This window comes from Ictalurus furcatus, chromosome 7, assembly GCF_023375685.1.
Source record: "Ictalurus furcatus strain D&B chromosome 7, Billie_1.0, whole genome shotgun sequence".
Classification (NCBI taxonomy): domain Eukaryota; kingdom Metazoa; phylum Chordata; class Actinopteri; order Siluriformes; family Ictaluridae; genus Ictalurus; species Ictalurus furcatus.
In genome coordinates this window covers 16,417,079-16,433,256 of record NC_071261.1, presented here as the reverse complement: position 1 = coordinate 16,433,256, position 16,178 = coordinate 16,417,079, and the positions used below count along the sequence as shown (strand labels likewise).

At 37.8% G+C, this 16,178-nt stretch overlaps 2 protein-coding genes across 2 annotated transcripts; both read right to left on the bottom strand.

The window, feature by feature from the left end:
* Positions 1-3,121: 3,121 nt before the first annotated feature.
* Positions 3,122-7,102, bottom strand: ostc (oligosaccharyltransferase complex subunit). The gene is made up of 4 exons (XM_053628949.1): positions 6,731-7,102; positions 4,864-4,957; positions 4,570-4,767; positions 3,122-3,476 (listed from the first exon to the last, which is right to left on the bottom strand). Exons 1-4 carry the CDS (start codon positions 6,870-6,872, stop codon positions 3,458-3,460), a joined length of 453 nt encoding a protein of 150 aa, XP_053484924.1. The 5' UTR covers positions 6,873-7,102; the 3' UTR covers positions 3,122-3,457.
* A 2,476-nt stretch (positions 7,103-9,578) lies between these two features.
* Positions 9,579-15,220, bottom strand: rpl34 (ribosomal protein L34). Its single transcript, XM_053628951.1, has 5 exons — positions 15,196-15,220; positions 14,668-14,738; positions 12,955-13,054; positions 11,290-11,393; positions 9,579-9,702 (listed from the first exon to the last, which is right to left on the bottom strand). Exons 2-5 carry the CDS (start codon positions 14,730-14,732, stop codon positions 9,618-9,620), a joined length of 354 nt encoding a protein of 117 aa, XP_053484926.1. The 5' UTR covers positions 14,733-14,738; positions 15,196-15,220; the 3' UTR covers positions 9,579-9,617.
* Between the last annotated feature and the right edge of the window lie 958 nt (positions 15,221-16,178).

The window sequence follows — 16,178 nt, the reverse complement described above, 5'->3', positions numbered from 1 at the left end:
TAGACTATAGATATAGTCATATTATGGGCTGTAGTGCAATACCTTAAATATGCACTGCAGTATATACATATAAATCAACTGCTAGTGGAAGTGAAAGAGACAAACTAAGCAGAAAGAATAGTTTATTTCTTCATAAAATTGTATGCTTATGTTTAAAAAAATATAATGAATATTTATGATTTGAAAACTAAAATGAAGTATTATGTTAAAGCATTAATGTAAACAGCGGAAATTAGAAGATCTACAGACAATAGAGGTACTTTTTTTAAAAACATTAAAAAATGCTCTAGTGTGTTTGCTCTTTGACTTTCAATATAAACTTCTTTACTTTTACTTTAGTATTTTGCTAGTCAGCTCCTGACACAGTCATTGTACGCACAAATTTGTCTGGCAGTCTCTACATGGCTATGGCGCTAACACTCTTTTGAACTCAGAATAAACCGGCAAATGATCTATCCCAAAATGACGCTGATCGACACATACCTGCATCAACGATCTACAGTTGTTTAGCCTTTCGTTCAGCAGCCCCTGAAGGATGTGATCGTTTTGACGCCATCATATATCACTGACTTCAAGTCAGTCAGCTGCAGAAACGTTGCATTTTTGCATTTTATTCATCGTACCTTATCTCTTCATACATTCAGAGTGTGGGACCCACTTTGAAACAGTAATATCAATTGGTTTCACTACAGGTGAGTGACAATTCATCTATATTCAGTGGACAAAGAGCCTAATCTTTTGCTGCCAGTCTTGATTGGTTGACTAGGATGATACGGTTATGCAGGCCCTGCCTCCAAGCCCGAGGGCCTACTCAATTGCCTACTCTGCCTATAAGTAGCGCCAGCACTGCTTCAGTGCCTGATGCAAGTATCACACTGAAAACCCACATTGTGTTGTTAAAGGCACAGAGCTTTTCATTTTGGCTGATCCTCACCATAATGCCATGGTCTTACTGGTGCTTTAGAAAAGAAGGTCTGAAAACACTGGCTGTACCACTGAGTTCTCAGCAGACTTTGAAAGAGTTTGGTGTATATCAAATGGTTCCCTACCACAGATCCTGTAATGCTAAATGTCTCCCTCTTGTGTATGAGGGAAGTGCAGCATTTTATAACATGTAGAAAACCGCAAAATATCAAAAGCAAGTGTTTTGGCAAGAAATGTGTTTTTGAAAAGTCAAGCAAATGATAAATTAATACACCACATTGATACATCCTAGTTCACATAATGAATATGCACATAATGCGATCAAAGCTCTGTAAACTATTCACACGTTTTACTGATGGCATACAACACTTTTGTCTGAAAACATATTTGTGAATACATAGTGATTCTCATTATGTGTAATCACTCACTCACTTTTAGTTTTATCCTGATCAGGGTCGTGGTGGTTCTGGAGCCTGTCCCAGGAACACTGTCTATGAGGCCCCCTGGATAGGACACCAGCCAATATTACAGGGCACCAGGCTCGCACGCACGCACACGTGCACACACAAACACACACACACAGTCATAAAATTAGTTATAAGTAGTAATATTCATTACTACTCATACATGCTCAGAGTTCATATTTAGGCTCAAAAACTCATCTTGGACCTGCACCACTTTCTGATAAAGTTTAAAGAATAAAGGCTCATCTACAAGGAAAATAATAATAATAATAATAATAATAATAATAATAATAATATAATTATATATATATATATATATATATATATATATATATACACACACACACACATGTGTATATATATATATATATATATATATATATATATATATATATATATATATATATATATATAGTAGTGCTGCAACTAAGGATTATTTTCATAATCGATTAGTTGGCTGATTATTATTTCGATTAATCGGACGGGGCAAACTTTCCGTACCATAATTTTGTTTATTTAAAATAAAATCCACAAACAGTGTTACAAATATAAACTTTAGACTAAAACTTTACACGACTGTTATAAACAATTAGAATTAGAATTATAAGACTGAAAAGAACCCAATACACACAGACACACACCAGAATATATATTATTCATTTAGGACTGTAGTATAATTCAGTGCTTTTTGTGCATCCATAAAAAATAATGCATAAATACTTTATATAATATGAACTTTATATATATATATATATATATATATATATATATAGTATTTATGCATTTTTTTATGGATGCACAAAAGGCACTGAATTAAACTACAATCTTATATTAATAATAAAAACTCACTTTTACTGCACCTTGTGGTTTCTGTTGCTCACTGCCTTTAGGAATATTATTTTACTCGTGTTTACTTTTAATCGTAGTGTTTTAATTAGACATTCCAGATCTTACTCGCACTCCCAGTGTGTATCAGCGCGTCTACACCGCGCGTGAGGAGCAATGCGGCCTCGTTACTAACAGATTACTTCCGTTATAATAAACAACAGAATGTACACTGATACAGCATATAATGACAATAAACCTAAATGAAACTAAACCTTTTAAGCAACTCGAGACAGCATCACTGTCGTGATTCAGTGCTTCACAAACTCCGCTTCATAAAGTTTGATCTTCTCCGCGGTGTTTAATATAAAATGCTCCTCTGCCTTAGAGGACTTGGAGGTCTCGCACTTTCTTCCGCAGTCACGTGATGATTTTGCCTCCGTCTGATGGTGACTGAGGTCATAAACGTTGACAAACAGTGAATTGAAGGTTATCGTCGGTGACTCTGGCTATTCTGGCTAGCGGCGTCGCATTGCGTGCGTATGACGTCATGCGCCACTGACTAGGAAGCGGCTTACACTTCCGGTTAGTAAAAAAACCGCTAGTGTTCCATTTAAGATGATATTACCTTTCTAAAATTCATACACAAGACGGTAGCTTACACAGTGCATAGTATAAGTGTATAGTACTTCATTTGGGACACAGCTTTAGTATTTACTCTCCGGAAGAGAAGTAAGGTACTGAGTAAACGCACCCCGTGCTGCACGCAGACCAACTAATCGATAATGAGATTATTCTCATAATCTATTATAATTATTATTAATCGATTATTATCTATTTTATCGATTAGTTGTTGCAATTCTAATATATAGTAAATGCATCATTTATACATTAAAAAAAATCAAACATCAGAGCTGTATAAAGAGCTTTTATTTTAGTTTTATATAGAAAAAGCCACCCCCACAGGACAGATTTAAATCCTTTTCTAGCTTTCTTTAACAAGCATGTAATTTACTCCATATGTAAACTGATTTTTATCACTTAGCACAGAGCTCACATACAAGATATGTCTTCCTTTCCCAATCAGGATATGCACATTTTGCATAAACTCACTCACATACACACACACACACACAAAATCATAATCACGCTGATCCAGGAAGGAAGGGCATTTTCTGTTCATATGCAGTCATCCTTCTGTCTCTGCCTGTGGCGTGTGCCACATGAAAAGGCCCTGTGCAGATTTAACCCATGAGATAACCACTGCAAAAGAGACATCAAACACAATCATAAATGTGCTACACTTAATACATTCTGATTAGTTCATGAGAAAACAATATGCACGATTTGAAACAAGCTTTGATATTTAAAAGAGTATTGAAATTATTCAACGCAATTATCTTTACATTGTTTTTAACCATTATCCTTACCAAATTTGTGAAAGAAAGGTGGCAACACTTATTGTACTTGTAGTCAAAAGTTTATTCATTTCACCAACATGTTTGAGATTTAATGAAGATACAAGTGCATTTTAGAACAGCGTTTTTGTTGTTTTTTAGGGGGAAAAAACGTTAATCAGCAGTTTTCATTAAAAAAATTTTAATTGAAATTTTTTAAAATTACAAAAAATTACTTTTGAAAGTAATTCAAAATTACCTTATTTTTTTTCTTAAAATTGTACATTTACTCAGTTGAAACATTTGATATGTTTTCTATGTTCTATTGTGAATAACATATGGGTTTATGAGATTTGCAATTCACTGCATTGTTTTAATTTACATTTATTTACATTTTATACAACGTCCCAACTTTTTTGGAATTGGAGTTGTACTTCATATATTCTTTGTTGAGGTTTACCTTAACGATGGTTTCCAACCTGCTTATCCGAGTTGATGTCTGTAACTACCATCGACTTCTCCATTACCGGTACTGAGAAATATCCAATCAGCTGTTTCATTAGCTTGGCAATGAGCATCTGTCACACACCAATCTCAAAAGCGTTTGTCCAAACACTGATTGTTGATTGGCAGGTCATTCATGTTTGGCAGCTTCCTCTCACCGTTGTTTTTACATTCATTCTGATATGTCGCCTAAATGCCTTTTTATGTTCATTCTACTTAAGGCGGTCCACGAAAACACTTAGGTGCTGTGCCTAAACCTTTCAATCGTAGGGAAAACCCTGCATGTGATTTTAGCAGCCTCCTGTAGCAAAATAATTCTGCACTCATACATAAACCTCGAACCTATTAAGAAATATTTCCTTGAGGATTTCATGTATCCTTCAAACCAACGCTGAATTAGTGGAATCAAAGGTACAGAAGACTAACTGATATATTGGGATAAATGTTGGACTTACGGCAGCTTCATCCTCATGAAAACTCGGGCCATGAAGAAGCTCAGCAGCACACTCACAAATCCAATGAAGAGTAGCAGGAAGCGGTTGAGTTTAGGAATATTTGGCGCATTGGAACGGTCCAGAATGATGAAGCCGAGACCGCCCATAGTGAAGAGGAAGCTGGACGCCAGACCCTCCATGATGTACTGCCCGTTGACCCTGAGACACAGACAAGATGAACGGATTTGTCAGAATGCATTTAAACCTCACACATATTTGCTACAGAAAAGTGGGTGCCATTATTGAGGTTCTCACCTGTAAGCCAAAAACGCCACAGGTCTCTGATGACCGTGTTCATCAGTCATTGAACCCACACTGGGCGGCTCAACGATGACATCATAGATTATACCTGGAAGTAAAACACATTTGGGATTAAACTTATTAAGCAAACATTGTTTTAATTCCACCTGCATGATGGCAGAGCTGCTAGCATTTCTGCCTCACAGCTCCAAGGCTTCTAATCAATCCTGAACACGAGTTAGTCTCTCTGTGGAGTTTTTGTGCATGTTCTCTCTGCATTCACCTCTCGTTTTTTCTGGGTTTTCAAGTTTCCTCCCACGTCAAAATATTTATTACATACATGCGTGCATACATGTATATGCACACAAGCAGGTGACTAACTATAGTAAACTGCCCATAGGTGTGAATGAGTGTGTGAATGTGTGCATGTGTGCGCCTTTGATAGACTGGTGTCCCATCCATTTCCAGGTGTATCCTGCCTCATGACCAGGGTTTCTGGAATAGGCTCCGGATCCAGTGCGACCCTAAGCAACATAAAGCGCTTACTGATGAAGATAAATTAATGTTTTATCCCTCTTTTTTTTTTTTTTTGGACCATCATTTTCATTATGAATATCCACATGCTTTTTATGATCTGTGACACATCTGTATGTGTCCTTGGATACTGTAAAAGGCTCTCTTAAACAAAATGTTTTACTAGTACTATCATTATTATTACTACATAATGGATATCATAATATCACCAAGCTAGCTATATGTAGCTAATGTTCAAAGTAGATAAGTCAAAATGTCGGTGGGGTGGGGGAGTGGTTGTATTATTAGATTATATGTATTAGTATATTCTAAATGTCATTTAGTTGCCTTTTTTTTTTAGTTTATCTGCTAATGCATTAAAAAAACACTGCATGACAGCTAGATAACTCATTATATTACAGCCTGCAGTTTAGCTGAATGGGAGATGTGAACCTAATAAGCTAACTCTGGTTACCTACTTACTTCAATAAACGTGGGTGCAAACTGTTAATGCGAAATCTTAGGCATCAAATAAAAGTTCACATCGAAATAATTACATTATATTATGAAGGGAGCAGAAAAAGTGAGCTTGCAGAGTATTTCCACAGCACAACTATCACAGACACACAGCAGGCTAACACTAGTTTAGTAATAGTAGCAGTATGAGTAGTACAGTAGTAGTAGCAGGAATAGTCGTGATAGGAGTAGTACAGTAGTAGGAGGAGGAGTATGAGTAGTACAGTAGTAGTAGTAGTAGTAGTAAGAGTAGTAGTAGTAGTAGTGATAGGAGTAGTAGTAGTAGTACAGTAATATTAGGAATAGTAGGAGTACAGTAGTAGCAGTAGTAATAGGAGTAGTAGAAGCAGTAGTAGCAATATTAGGAGTAATAATAGTAGGAGGAGGAGTAGTAGGAGTACAGTAGCAGCAGTAGTAGGAGTAATAGTAGTAGGAGTAGCAGTAATAGAGTAGGAGTAACAGTAGGAGTAGTACAGGAGTAGTAGTAATAGCATTAGTAGTAGCAGCAATAGTAATAGTAGTAGTAATAGCATTAGTAGCAGTAGTAGCAATAGTAATAGCATTAGCAGCAGTAGGAGTAGTAGCAGCAGTAGGAGTAGTAGCAGCAGTAGTAAAAGTAATAGCATTAGTAGCAGTAGGAGCAGTAAATAGCATTAGAAGCAGCAATAGTAGTAGAGGTAGGAGTAGTAGTAGTAATAGCATTAGTAGCAGCAGTAGTAGTAGTAGTAATACCATTAGTAGCATTAGTAGCATTAGTAGCAGTAGTAGTAGCAGTACTAGCAGCAGTAATAGTAATAGCATTAGTAGCATTAGTAGCAGTAATAGTAGGAGTAGTAGCAGAAGTAGTACTCACCCCCAGTTATGAGAAAGTAGGACACAATCACCACAGCATACACGGTCATAGCAGAGGGCATGTGCAGCCAGGACGGCTTCTTCAGCTTGATATTTGGACATTCTAACAAAGTAAACGGCAGGCTAATTAAAGTTTCCATCATTCGTGTCCTTTTCACACTCCTGGCCGGTTAGTGAAGCGCCGTAAGAGCGACGTGTACAGGAAGTAGCTCAAACACACAGGCTGCAGCGTACACAGCTAACCGCCACAATAAAGGACTGCCTTCAGTACATAACGCGATTTCTTTATATAGTTTATTACTAGACTACATTTACAAATTTACATTTAACTTGGTACATTTCTGTCCTGACCAAATTCTACCAAAATTTGAGCTAGGTCCGAAACTTTATCGACAAATAGTGTCAAAATAATAGCACAACACCTCTGTAGCAGTGCCTTAAAACACCTGGCTGTGTTCCATTCTGTAGTGATCATAGCTATGCCCTAATCCCTCAGAAGGGAGCATTCTCTAGTCTAAACCATCTTTATGCACACCTGTTACTATACAAACCTGGTTAGTTCTCATAAGGTTTCCGGTAGGTTCATATATAATAAAACAGGACGGACACAGTGTCTTAATAATAATAATAACTTCATTTTTTATATAACTATAAACTGTATAACAGCAGTAATGATACTGTAACAGATGAAGTGGGATGAGTAGTACCCTTGTTGAGAAGTAGATGTATCAAGGACGCTTATTTTAAACAAAGAAAAAAACAAACTGTCCATGCCTACTTTCACCTCAAAATGCCCCGATCTTATCTTGTCCAATGAAAAAGACTTTATTTTAAATGTGTAATACAGAATTACGGGCGTCACATTTGCCTCCGGGGTTGGAGGTTCGAATCCCGCGTCCGCCCTGTGTGCACGGGGTTTGCATGTTCTCACTGTGCTTCGGGGTTTCCTGCCCCAGTCCAAAGACATGCGTTGTAGGTTGATTGACATTTCCAAATTGTACGTAGTGTGTAAATGTGTATGTGCGATTGTGCCCTGTGATGGGTTGGCACCTCAGGGTCCAGTGTCTCCTGTCTTGTGCCCCGAGATCCCTGGGATAGGCTCCAGGCTCCCCCGTGACCTTGTGTAGGATAAGTGGTATGGAAAATGGAGGGATTGAATACAGAATTAATTCACATTCCATTTTGATAAATGAAATATTTTATACAGTGGCAAATGTTTTATACAAACATTTATACAAATGTTTATCTAAAGGATGGTGCAGTGGCAGAGTGTGTAGTGATCCTGACCTCAGGTAATTATCTGTGTGGAGGTTCATTACATGTCCTCTCCATGTGGGTTTCTTCCTGGTTCTCCGGTTTCCTTCCACCTCCCAAAAACAAGCTTGAGGGATAAATTGTTCCTTGGTGTGAATGAGTGTATGAATATGTGTGCACACACATGCATGGTGCCCTGATCAAGAAAAAGTGATTATAGAAAATGAGTCAGAGTAAACGTTGATCTAAATGGGATGTCTGTACCTGGAATACTAGCGTACTAAAATAACCAAATGTGAAACCCATTTACATCCAAACGCTAACATTATGGAAAGGTTTGTGTGTTTGCTGGGAAAGTTCTTCATTTAGTGCAATTTTGTAAATAAACTAAAAAATAAAAATAAATTAAAATGCACAAACTATGGACTGTTACAATAGGTAGGCATTTAAGTTAATAGTAAATTATTAATTTCCTATTAATAATTTACTAAGTGTAACATTTCATACTTGTCCTTGACCTTCATTTACAGGTCAACACACTGACCACTGGCACAATTTTTATTTTATTCAGCAGATTCTCAAAAAATCTAACACCATTTCAAGTCAGTTGTGTCAGTATTTCGACCCTACCAAGAACAGTCATGGGCAATTTACACTTAGAAGTGTACTGAGTAAGCTTCATCACTTGCACAGGTACAGATGATGTTGACCTGCTATGGTATTACTACCAGTCACACCTCCTCTGGTGCCCATAGGATTGACCCTCACGTCCTTCAACGAAACCTCAAGCATACAGGCCACCCCAGTGATTAACGCTGTAGCGAGCCCCAACGGCACCATTCAAGCATGCATAGCGCCACTGGTTCCCAATGGTTTCTGCCAGTTCCACTTAAAGTCTACAGTTGGTTGATTTGCAAAAAAGGTGTACATAAAAGTGTTTACACACGAAATTTGAAAACCCCATAAACTGGGAATAGCGTTTGTAGTCTACTCCTGCTGCCATGTGTAAAATAACACACGACTAATGTAAACCTCAACTTTATCAACTTCCAATTATATAATTTGCATGAATGACTGCACTTTTATATAATGGAATATACTATTCAGGTTAAACTGCACATCCTCATGCTATTATTGTTTTGTGCACAATGTCTGATTATCTATCCATCTATCTATAAATATTTTGAGAGTCAAAATAACTTCCACTTTTGCCTTTCAGCCTAGTTCATTTCCTGCTCCTAGCAGCATGTGTACTTGAATATCTACAGAGTTTTGTGGGTGTCCTCACATGCAAATGAGCTGTGTCTGGAAGGCACTTTGCATTTTATGGGGAATCAACATACATGTGCAAATATGGAGAACAAAAAAAAAAAAAAACAAAAAAAACAGCCCTTTCAAACTTTTGTAAATCCGGCAGAAGGTTTTAGATTGGTTTGGCTTACACAAACATTTACACTCTAAAAGATTGATAAATGATGCCCAATGACTGTTAAACTCGAATAGCTTTATAACTACCCGTGATGTACAGGAGGGTTTTATGAAGAAACAAAAAAATTAAAACTCCATGATTTATAAAGCATAACAGGACACAAATGTCTGTTCCGAAACATTTATTTTAAAGTACAAACACTCATTTACTTCGCTTTCTGACTCTGTGCCTGTGCCTTGAGAACTTTGACAACAATCTTCTGCTCCTCAATAAGGAAAGCACGCTTGATCCTGGAAGAGACAAAACATGTCAGTTAGCTTCACAATGTGTATATGCACTGCAAATAAATTATTCTAAAAAGCTGTATAAGAAATTTCCATATTGTGCACACGTTTACATTTTACACAGGGATGGAGAACTTGTTAGAAGTTGTATTATTTATCAACAGAAAAACAATCAAACTTCAAGCACTGTATCCTGTATGTGCATAACGGACATGACAGATGCCATCAATAGCCTACGTGGATCAAGATAGGATTACATACAGCTGCAGAGCATACCTGCTGTAAGGTTAGTCATCAAGATAGCTGGAATGCACATGCACTCAAGTGATCACATTACCCTATACATGCTATTCTAATAGCAGATAATGCCACTCTCAAAGTGCTCTCAAATAATGTCACTTTTCACAGAAGAATCTGCTACCTGCATTCCTTAAATAAATAATAAATAAATAAATAAACAAACAAACCCCATCTGCTGCTCACTTCCGATGTAAAGTTTTTAGCAGTGCAGAGCTTACCGAGATTATAAACTGCAGTTTTGTCGTCATTCCACACAAGAGACGACATCTTTACACACAGCGTGAATTCGATGTGTTTTCCCACCCTCGTGATTGACGAGATATAATCGGCCCTGATCAGCGGATGTTTTTAAACTATCGGCCGATTCATGGGTGCACCTCTACCCATCACCCATGCATCACTGACAGATATATTTCAATATTAGTTTCTTGATAAAAATTAAACACTCAGTTGTGGCAGTAGTGTGACCGGAACAGACAGACACATCCAGTATAAATTAAGGGTTAGTCAGCTCCAATGACATTTTCGCACACACCAGGAAAGATTAGAATACTTGACTACAAACTCTCCCAGATATGCTGAACACTTAACCTGCAGTCAAAAGTTTAGAAACACTATTTTTCCCCCTACATTTTATTATAATAAAGTCATCAAAACTCTGCAATAACACAAACTGAACTATGGGAATTATGTTGTGATAAATAATAATAATAATTTAATATTTCATCATCTTCAAAGTAGATACCCTTTTCCCTGAGAAGTTTCAAAAATATACTCTTGGCATTTTCTCAACCGATTTCTTGAGGAATCTCCCTGAGATGCTTTTTAAACAGTATTAAAGGAGTTCCCACCTATGCTGGACACTTATTGGCTGCTTTTCAGAATATTTCGCTCCAAGTCGTTTGTTTAAAAAAAATCTTTTTGTAAATAAAATGTTGGTTACCATTAAATGTTACCGATTTCAAACGTTTAATCATACACCTTCTTATCAAAAGATTTTTAAGATCATAAACATTTCAGTCAAGTGTCTCCAAACTTTTAACCAGTAGCGTATATTCCTGTTATGTCATTCACGATCCCAGCCCACCTTCGTCTGAGATGCAACTGCGTTCATGAGTAATTAGAAAAAGGCAATTTGATCATTATCATTAACTATTTGACAGTGTCCTGGAGTAGCCTGGAGTTCACACACTAAGATAAGACAACCAGAAGAAAAAGAGCACACTCCTATACAGAACAAAAATAAGTAAGGCTTTACTTACTCAAACTAATGTAACATATGAATGCTCTTACCTGTCACGCACACATTTGGCACACATGGAACCACCATAGGCTCTGCTCACATGCTTCTTGGTCTTTGAGAGCCTCATCAGAACCTGAGGTCTCACTGCACGGATCTGTTCAAACAAATATTTGAGCATTCAGAACTTTGAACACACTCAACAGGGAGATTATAATATACGCATCAATATAAACAGCACCAAGAACATTAACATGACCACAGAAAGTTGTTCCTAACTGAACAGAGCTACATCCATTACGCTACCATTTCAAGCCTGATCAACTGTGTCAAAGGATTTCAGGGGCAAAACATGTGCACTTTGACGTGTGGAAGACCGGTTTACTTACAACCTAATTCAGATTAAACAGTGCCGATCCTGATGGACGCAAATTAAAATGTTTGATTCAGCTGTTAATTATGTAAAGGCTTGAACAAGCAAAATGTATACCTAACTTTGATGTTTAAGATGAAATTAAAAAGATAAATCAATATTTCGGATAAAAATGAAGACATTTCCTCCTTCACTTAAGTCAGCTGCACAATTTCCTTTGTGCTCTTGTGCACAGTGTTACCGCTAACATTCACTTTGTCATGGTTCATTGTATTAAATGCAATTTTAAAGGCTTGTGAAAGCATGCACACCTACAGGGCTTTCAGATTTTGTTTTCATAAATAAGCAAACATGAAGCAAAAGAGCCATAACTGACAATACTATATTAGCCTATTTGCTCACTTGAATGAAATGGGTTTAACCCAAACCTTAACGCAACAAAAAGTAGACCTATAAACAATGTTATATGAATCCAGTAGACAACTGTCAGGTTCAGGAAGTTCAAAAATAAACTCCTCCAATAACCTGCCTGTTTAATTTAACTAACATTTGAACAGTTGGATTATGTTTACAACAGAAGTCTGGATTTATTTAACAGTTACAGGGTTTCATGGTTGAAAAACGTTAAGATTTCCTCGCCTAAACTACGTACGTATTGGTCTACTGGACATCCTCATCAACATGCAGGGTCTTGTGGACGTATTTAGCAGTCTCTCCAAGATTCTGCGATCGCAGAAATTAACGCAAAACCAAGAAAACTCCGCAATAGTCGGAGGAGCTTGCACGTTTTCAAAATTAGCACAGATTTGTGACAAGATGAGTCATGTGACATCAGCACAATGCATATTCAACCAAAGCCTTCGTCGATTCATGTGTCGAACATGAGTACAGCTAAAAAGTCTCACTTACCAACAATCACTGCACAAGATCGTGCAAAACAAATTTGTGAAAATTGCAATTTTGCCAATTCAAGTACTTTTCTCCAAAAAAAAAAAGCATAAAACATGCAGCAAGTTGCATCACAAATTTTTTTAAAAAGCCGCAGAAAAATCTAACATTTTTGGCCGAAACAATCATAAAAAAAAAAATCTATCCCGTACAGAATGATTTATGAGTTCTGGAGATTATTTTAAGCAAGATCACCTCTTGCAAAAAAAAAAATTCTCACCAAGCTGTTGGAAAACGGTGACCACTATACCGCACTGTGACCATATTAGGTTAATATTTTTGGTCTGTGCACCCAGTGACAAACTATTCTTCTTGATTATATCTCTTTTAACCGCATTTAAAGCATCACAGCCTGAATACTATAGAGTAAACAAGCTTGATATAAAGCAATACTTACACCACGCAGTCTACCGGGGCAGATTCCACATGCTGACTTGGGAGCCTTGCCAGTCTTCTTGGTGTAGAGATATACGATCCGGTTACCAGGGGTCCGGGATCTGATGGCAAAACAGAAACAACTGTTAATTAAATTCAGTATCAATGCTGAGTGTTCACCACAGCAAAACTAGTGTGCTCTATAGGACAGTAACCTATGATAGGGTGGTGTGATGCTGTCAGCAGTACAATGTTGGATATTCTCCTCCAGCACATCCTAAAGTGTTTTTCCGTTTTAATAAGCACTTTGTGAATTAATAATTCAACAGAGCAGCAAATTAACATAATTCAATGACCACTTGGTCCCTGTGCAGTGTTGTTGAAGTACTGATGATAACCCACGATGCTTTCAGAAAAATATCTGTCAACACCAAGACCTAACATGATTGAACTACTCGATATCCATGTTTTGTGTCTTTAAGCTGAAGACAGGCCATGAACACTTCCAGTGCTGTTAAATCGGTACACATGCAAGGCACTACTAAAGCCTCTGGTATACTTTCGTTATTTTTCACGTGTGCTAGCATATGTGAACAGTCATACACATAACCTTTCACAGTATATGCCGCTTGGAATATACGCGTACACAAACGGTCGTAGTCAGTACAGAGCAGTAAAGTAGGTCTTTGTGTGAAGGACAACAACGAAGAAGAATACCAACACAAAGAACAATACTTGGGCAATCTCTCACCACGATTATCACCCGTTTACAAATAACCTTGTATTCTATAAGGATAGAATTATACAAATGCGGGTCCTTTCTAAACTGCACTCCACTGTTTCCTCAACTGCAACTCCGTTTCTTCAGGTTTTTTCTTCAACTACCTTGACAATCAATGGCCCTGGGTCACTGTTGCCACCTTGTGGAACAACTAAATAGTGCTAAAGAATTAAAGCACATGTTCGACCTGCGTGTAGAAAGTACGCACGGTTAGAAAATTTGGGAAGCATGCATACAGTACGCGCATACTCTGCTGATGAGGAAATTTGCATAATGCGTATTGTACACTGTCCCTAAGCGTACACGGTACACACTACATGGTTCAAGTGACCCAATTCAGATTTTTTCCCCCTCCCATGTGGCACAGATCGGATATGACCCATGGACATGTGGGGGGGGAAGGCACATGGATTCTGAGATAGTCTAAGATCCGTTTTAGGCCTCATTCATATGTGGAAATAAATCTGATACGTGCATTTGCGTCAGCCATGTAAGCGGACAAGTCGGATATTCACGTCAACACGAGTCGTACATCATTAAAAAAGCGACGGTGGTGAATGATGTCAGCTCAGGTGGACACCAACCGCGAAAACAACTCTCATTAACGGCTCTCATTAACGGCTCTCCTTCCCCCCCCACCACCTTAAGAGGCCAGTGTTTTGCTTACCTTTAAATACAGTGTGGGAAGAAAAAGCTTGTATTATATTTTCATCTGCATCCATTGCAAACTGTGCCATTTTTATTTCCTTTTCAGCCTAAGCTTTTCTAGTAACTTTGGGTTGTTTCACGAAGTGTATAGTGTAAATGAAAATATCGGATATGGGTGGCTTTTAAAAGATGTAAGCGGGTCATAAAAAAAAATCGGATATAGTCAACAAATCAGAATTGGGCCTCAAGACCTGGAGTACTAAATGTGCAGTGAGTGTTAAGGGAAACTGACTGGGTCTCACTCACAGCCTGGTCTTGTTGGAGGTGGTGTTGTAGGACAGCCTACGGCGGTAAGTCAGGCGCTGAACCATCTTGACCTGGAGAACAAAAATACAGGCATAGTTATTAGAAATGCTTTGTAGAAAAACAACGTTTAAAGTGACACATTTCAGCTGCAAAGGCGCTGCTAAATACTCGCATGTTAGAGTTCCGTTAAACTTAACCAAATTCCGTTAAACAAATCAGAATACTTTCCTTTCAACATTTAATAATGAATCGTTTACAAACATATAGGTATTTAATTCAATAAAGACTGGAAGCCTACATGTATATAATAAGGGCCCCGAGTTACACCGGTTTGAGCTAGCGCTAGCACTCAAGCAGAGCAAATTAAACTTCTCGATATGAAAACCAAGCCAATATCTTATAGGTTTAATTCTTTACACTGTAAATAACACGTATAGATCAAAACTATGTGGATATGAAGATCCAAAACTGAAGATTACAAGCGATAGCTTTTTCGTTTCTTTCGCGAAAAGATGGAATCCGCCATACCTGGTGTCACCGAAACGGAAGAGGAAGCCAGAGAGACAGGGTGAAAGTTGAAAACTCTTCGACAACCGGAAATGGTTTTTGGTGTAGTCAAATTAAAAGTTCGTTGAAGCCGGTCATCATGTAGTTCACCACGTTTCTCATAATGTTTGCAAATTGTTTAAAAAAAAATAAACGTAAGCGTGTGCAAACTCGCTGTTCCGTCTGAACGCCACGGCTCTTTCAGCAGACTTTCTATAAGCCGAATGCTCTCCATTCAGCAAAACCAGACTCAATGGCAAATACTTTACATATAGGTCAGGGATGTGTAATGTCATTTTAAACTTTTATTATTGACACTTAGACATGTGGATGTAGACTCACCGTCCACTTTAATAGGAACACCTGCAAACCTACTCATTTATGCAGTTAACAAATCAGCCAATCATGTGGAAGCTGCACAATGCATAAAATCATGTAGATACAGATTAAAAGCTTCAGTTCATGTTCACATCAAACATCAGAACAGGGGGAAGTGTGATCTCTGTGATTTGGCATGTATGTTGGTGACAGATGAGCTGGTTTGAGTATATCAGAGACTGCTGATCTCCTGGGAATTTCTCTAGAGTTTACACAGAGTTGTGCGGAAAAACAAAAAACATCCTGTGAGCAACAATCCTGTGGGTGGAAACGCCTTGTTGATTAGAGACAGTCAGAAGAAAATGGCCAGATTGGTTCATGCTGCCAGGAAGGATATAGTCACTCATATAATCACTTTTTACAAACTTGGTGAGCAGGAAAAAAGCATCTCAACATGCACAAAACCTTGAGGTAGACGAGCTTCAACAACAGAAGACCACATTGGATTCCACTCCTGCAAGCCAAGGTGATTTTTTTTCTTCTTCTTCTTCTAATCTTCAACTATCCAGTTTCAATGAGTCTGTGCCCATGATAGCATCAGATTCCTTTTCTTGGTTGACAGGAGTGGAGTCTGAATGTAGACCCTA